Below are 5,484 nucleotides of genomic sequence, written 5' to 3'. Positions count from 1 at the left end.
ACTGTGTATAATCACATCCTAAGATTGTGAGTACTATTGCAGATGTGTTAAGTCAGAAGAACTCATGGAGAAGCATGATGAATCCTCTAGGTCTTCATAGGATGGCTCTGAGAACAAATGGAGGTAGTGTTGGATTGACATGAAGATGGATGAGCATATAAGGATTTGTAGCTGCTGACCAATGATAACCTAAGATTGTTCACAAACAACAGCGACAAGGAGGGAAGGAAGAGGTGCCATAGGGTGCTTAGCTCATTTTGTCCATTTGCAAATCTCTACTCCAAAAATCAGTATGTGATAATACAAGTCACTTCTCTTTATAGGTTGTTATGCTGTTGCTGCCATCTCAAGGAAATATCAAACTAGATAATAATTTGTGAAGTATTTCTTAATTTGTGCACATTTCTCTAATCTTCGCTCCCATTTTCCCTACAGATATTGACAAATTGACTCATATTTCTTGATTTATGATTGCAACTAAATTCTAATATTAATTAATTTTCAGTCTTAAATCATAAATGTATGTCGCTTCTTTCAATATTTTAGTACTGTAATAAAGACACAGTAGAGCAGCTTCTAGAAGATGCCTTTTCTTCAATGGCATCCACCTATGAGAGTGAGATCACACAAGTATTACCTTGTTATTAGAAACTCAATTTTGAACATTTTGTGAACTACATGACACTGAAGGACATGCCTGTCATTTTCATTGGGAAACCTTAAGCAAGCTAATCCTGTCATATAATGCACAGACTTCAAATCAGGAAATTATTTTGTTATTCATGATGGCAAGAAATAATACATAGAAGAAAAAGGAAAAGTTTGTAACCTGAACCTATAGTTTGTTGCCTGTGTTAGTCAGTACTTTCTAAAACTCAAGATGCACATGTATTGTGCATCTGTGTTTCTGAAATGGGGTCTAGCGTCCTTCACTTGTGGAGTCCTCCTTCCCAAGTAGCTCACATCAATATTTGAATGTAATAATACCAAGGAAGTGCCTAATATAAAATCAAAACCACAGGCAGGCAGAAAAGAGTAGCAAAATAGTCATTAAAGCATCGAAAGATTTAAAAATAATTTATTTATTTAACAATTTAATGTGTGTGTATGTGTGTGTGTAAAGACCACATATATAAAATAACTTTTGTAAGGTGACTCATTCCTTTCACAATGGTAATTTCAGGAATCAGCTTCCGTTGTGAGGCTTGAGAAGTGGTCTCACATATTCAAGCATCTTGCTGTTTCAAAAGTTCTAAGTAGGATACAATGTACATAGTTCTGTGCAAATATTCAACAAGAGATAACAGAACCCTAGCTTTTTTATTTTTTCCTTCCTTTATCCCTTTCTCCTTCCTTATCTCCTTTCCTACCTCCTTTCATTCTCTCTCTCTTTTGTTTCTTTTTTATATTTCTTTTTTTATTTTGTTTTTGTCTATTACTATTTTATTTTCAGATTATTTTACTTTTTAAATTTTTCAAACAACATATTTGATCATATTGTTTCCCTTCCCCCACTATTCCCAGTTCCTTCCATCTCTTTACCCATCTAACTTCATGCTCTTTCTCTTTCAAGCAAAACATAACAAACAAAACAAAACAGAAAAATCACCAAAAAACAAAGCAACAACAACAATACGAAAAACAAACATAAAGAATGGATGAAGTAAAATGGGCAATCAGACAAAATAAAACAAATTAAAAACTGCACACACCCACACCCACACACACATACCCACACACACCCACCCACACCCACACCCACACACACACACACACACACCATAGAGTCTCTTTAATTTTGATTAACTACCCCTGACTATGAGGCCTGCCCTGGAGTGTGTTTGATATTTCAGCGACACTTCATTGGAGATAACTGACTTTCCCTTTTCCAAGTTATGTGTTAGAAATAACCAGCCTGGTCTACAAGAGCTAGTTCCAGGACAGGCTCCAAAGCCACAGAGAAACCCTGTCTCGAAAAACCAAAAAAAAAAAAAAAAAAAAAAAAAAAAAAAAAAAAAAAAAAAAAAAAAAACAAAAATAACATNNNAAAAAAAAAAAAAAAAAAAAAAAAAAAAAAAAAAAAAAAAAAAAAAAAAAAAAAAAAAAAAAATTCAGGCTAAGGTTGTTACTATTTGTTTACTTCTGTTTTTTTTTTTTTTGGTTCTGGCATTTTGTTTGATTTGAACCTGTGCTGATCTTACATGCTTGTTTTCATCATTTCTATGACTTCACATGTGAATCAGTCCTGTTGTGTCTAGAAGATGCTGTCTCCTTGGAGTCAACCATCATATCTGGCTCTTAAACTCTATGCACCCACCTCTTCTCCTGCATATTCCCTGAGCCTGGTGGATGTGTTGGACAGAGACAACTAAGGTACATAGTCACTTTAAGCATGTATGAGTTAAATCATACCTGAACAAACCCACATGGTCCTGACATTCCTCTTGCTTTTCCCTAATTGCCCCTGTTATTTCTTTCATTCCTGATTCATTCATTCTTTCCTCAATTTAGAGCAACTCCCTTTTCTGACCATCCATGCCCCTAAAGCCCTGCCAGTTAAATATAGTATTGTGATATTAGATAAGTAGTAGGTGTGATATTAGATAATTAGTAGCATGTGTGCTTTAGAAACCATCATTCTTTATCAATACTCTCTAATCCTTACTTAAGGACAAGCACTGGCCCATTTTGTTCTTTCTCCGACCTTTTTCTTTATAATTTTGTTTTGTATTTCCATGAGATTTTTACTTATTAATTTATAATGCATCAAAAGTGTCATGCAGTATAATATTTATCATCCTAAGCACTAATATTCATCAGTGTGTCTCTATGGGTCAGTCTGCTAAGGAATCAAGCAAAGAGATTATGTCTGGATTCTTGAGCATTCTGAGTAGAGGCTCATGGAGTAAATTTCTCTGCCATCATCATAAGTAGGAAAGGCTGTGAATAGAGAGATTCTTATAAATTAATATCTACAACTTTGGTTCTCGAATTTTCTAATACTTGGAGGCCTTAATATAGTTTCTTCTTTGTGTTGTCACCCAAACAATTATTCATTGCTATTTCATAAGTGTAATTTTTCTACTGTTAAATATCATAATGTAATAGTTAATCAACAGGATAGTTGATATGTGTCCTCTGTCCTGTGGTGTTCATAACCCATAGTTTATGAACACTGATCTACATAGTGTTTCCACTGGAGATAAAACTAAAGAGAAGATGTAAAAGTCAGCCTCAGGGAAGGTAACTCCTGAACTTGATCTGAAAGTGCTTAGTAGTCAAAGCCTTAAGAAAGTATGGTGGTGACAAACACGACAGACCTAAACCTGAACAAAGGGTTCCACAGGTTTCACTGAAGGATCTGGAGACTCTAGCTGGCTAATCTGATCTCTTAGGTGACCTCAGGAAGGAAGAGACACCCAGACTTTTGATGGCACAAACACCTAAGAAAGAATTTTCTTGACCAAGAAAATTTGCATATTTGCAAGAAGGGCCCTGTCAGATCTCTGAAAAATGTTGAAGCATAAGAGAGACCCATACCATGTCTGTATCAGCAGAATTCACTGGTGTCTGCACCATGGCCTGGATTCCTCTCTACTTCCTCCTCCTTCACTGCACAGGTGAGGAGAGTCATCTAGACCCCGATGCCAGTTCAGGGAAACAAACTGACAACAAGGTATATTTTCCTCTCTTCTCTCACCCGAGGAGATAATCTGTTTCTCTTTTACAGGGTCTTTCTCCCAACCTTTGCTGACTCAGTCACCCACAGCCTCAGCCTCCCTGGGAGCCTCAGTCAAACTCACCTGCACCTTGAGTAGTGACTACAGCACCAACACCATTTATTGGTACCAGCAACAGCCAGACAAGGCCCCTAAGTATCTGATGTATGTTTACAGTAGTGGAAACCATGGAAAGGGAGATGGGATCCCTGATCGCTTCTCTGGCTCCAGTTCTGGAGCTCAGCGTTACTTAAGCATCTCCAACATTCAGCCTGAGGATGAAGCAGACTATTTCTGTGCTACATATCGTAACAGTGTTGTACACAGTGACCCGTATAAATGAGGAAGCAGGACAAGAACTATTTTCCACTTTTGCTACCAAGACTAGCCTATGGTTTTGAAAATAACCATCTAAAGTTCTTACTTATCACACTCTTTGTATATTTTCTTCTTATTATTCAAGGGGATAGATCATAGTTCTAGCTTCTGAGCACCTCAGGATGAAGAAGAAAAGCAAGGATTATATTGAGTTTACTCCTGTGTAAAATTAATGACTATGTAAAATCAAATGTTATGTGTACAGAGCTGAGTAGGTGTGAACATTCTTCTATAAAGTTAAAGAATTGAGTTTAAAGTTCTCACTGTTACTCAGCAAAGTTCACAGAAATATATATTCATTGTAAAAATACTTTATTCTCTCATGCCCTGTCTTTTAACTCCAAATCGCTAAGAAGTACAATGTAAAGACATTTATGAAGTAGTGTGGTAGGGCCCCTAGACACATTAAAAAAAATATTAGAAACAGCCACAATGGCTGAGCATCATCCTCAAATGTTCACAAACTTTCCTTATTGCTTCTGACACTCCTCTTTACTTAGTAAGCCTTCCCAGATTTTTTAAAGGAAGAATAGAATTATCCACTATATTGTTTAGTCTCTGCAAAATTCTTTTTTTATAATTTTTTTATTGAAAAAAAATTTCCGCCGCCTCCCCGCCTCCCATTTCCCTCCCCGTCTCCATTTTCCCTCCCCCTCCTCCCACTCTTCTCCCCCTCCCTCTCCAGTCCAAAGAGAGTCAGGGTTCCCTGCCCTGTGGAAAGACCAAAGTCCTCCCCCCGCCATCCTGGTCTAGGAAGGTGAACATCCAAACTGGCTAGGCTCCCACAAAGCCAGAACATGAAGTAGTAGAAGCCAGTGCCATTGTCTTTGGCTTCTCAGCAACCCTCATTGTCCGCCATATTCAGAGAGTCTGGTTTTATCCCATGCTTTTTCAGTCCCAGTCCAGCTGTCCTTGGTGAGCTCCCAATAGATCAGCCCCACTGTCTCCATGGGTGGGTGCACCTCTTGTGGTCCTGAATTCTTTGCTCATATTCTCCCTTCTTCTGCTCCTCCTTGGGACAATGGGAGCTCAGTCCGGTGCTCCAGTGTGGGTCTCTGTCTCTATCTCCATCCATCTCCAGATGAAGGTTCTATGGTGATATGCAAGATATTCATCAGTATGGCTATAAAATAGGGTCATTTCAGGTTCCCTGTCCTCAGCTGCCCCAGGAATTAACTGGGGACATCGCCCTGGGCACCTGGGAGCCCATCTAGTTCCAAGTCTCTTGCCAACCCTAAGAGGCTCCCTTAATTACGATATGTGCTTCCCTGCTCCCCTATCCACCCTTCCTTTATCCCAATCATCCTGCTTCCCAAGTTCCCCCCAACCTCCCCTTCTCACTTTTCTCTCCCCATCTCCCCTTACCCCCATCCCACCCTACCCCCAA

The 5,484-nt window shown here is 38.6% G+C and overlaps 1 gene segment (V, D, J or C); it reads left to right on the top strand.

The window, feature by feature from the left end:
- Positions 1 to 3,542: 3,542 nt before the first annotated feature.
- The window catches only part of LOC126494628 (immunoglobulin lambda variable 4-69-like), a 442,151-nt gene continuing 440,209 nt past the window's right edge, over positions 3,543 to 5,484 (top strand). The window contains 2 exon segments of the V gene segment in view: positions 3,543 to 3,620; positions 3,731 to 4,037. Coding sequence covers positions 3,578 to 3,620; positions 3,731 to 4,037 — 350 coding nt within the window.

The sequence above is a fragment of the Alexandromys fortis genome, unplaced genomic scaffold (genome assembly GCF_014885135.2).
Source record: "Alexandromys fortis isolate MF-2015 unplaced genomic scaffold, M_Fortis_MF-2015_v1.1 scaffold_334, whole genome shotgun sequence".
Classification (NCBI taxonomy): Eukaryota; Metazoa; Chordata; class Mammalia; order Rodentia; family Cricetidae; genus Alexandromys; species Alexandromys fortis.
The sequence above is the reverse complement of the archived record's forward strand: the minus strand, read 5'-3'. Positions and strand labels throughout refer to the sequence as shown.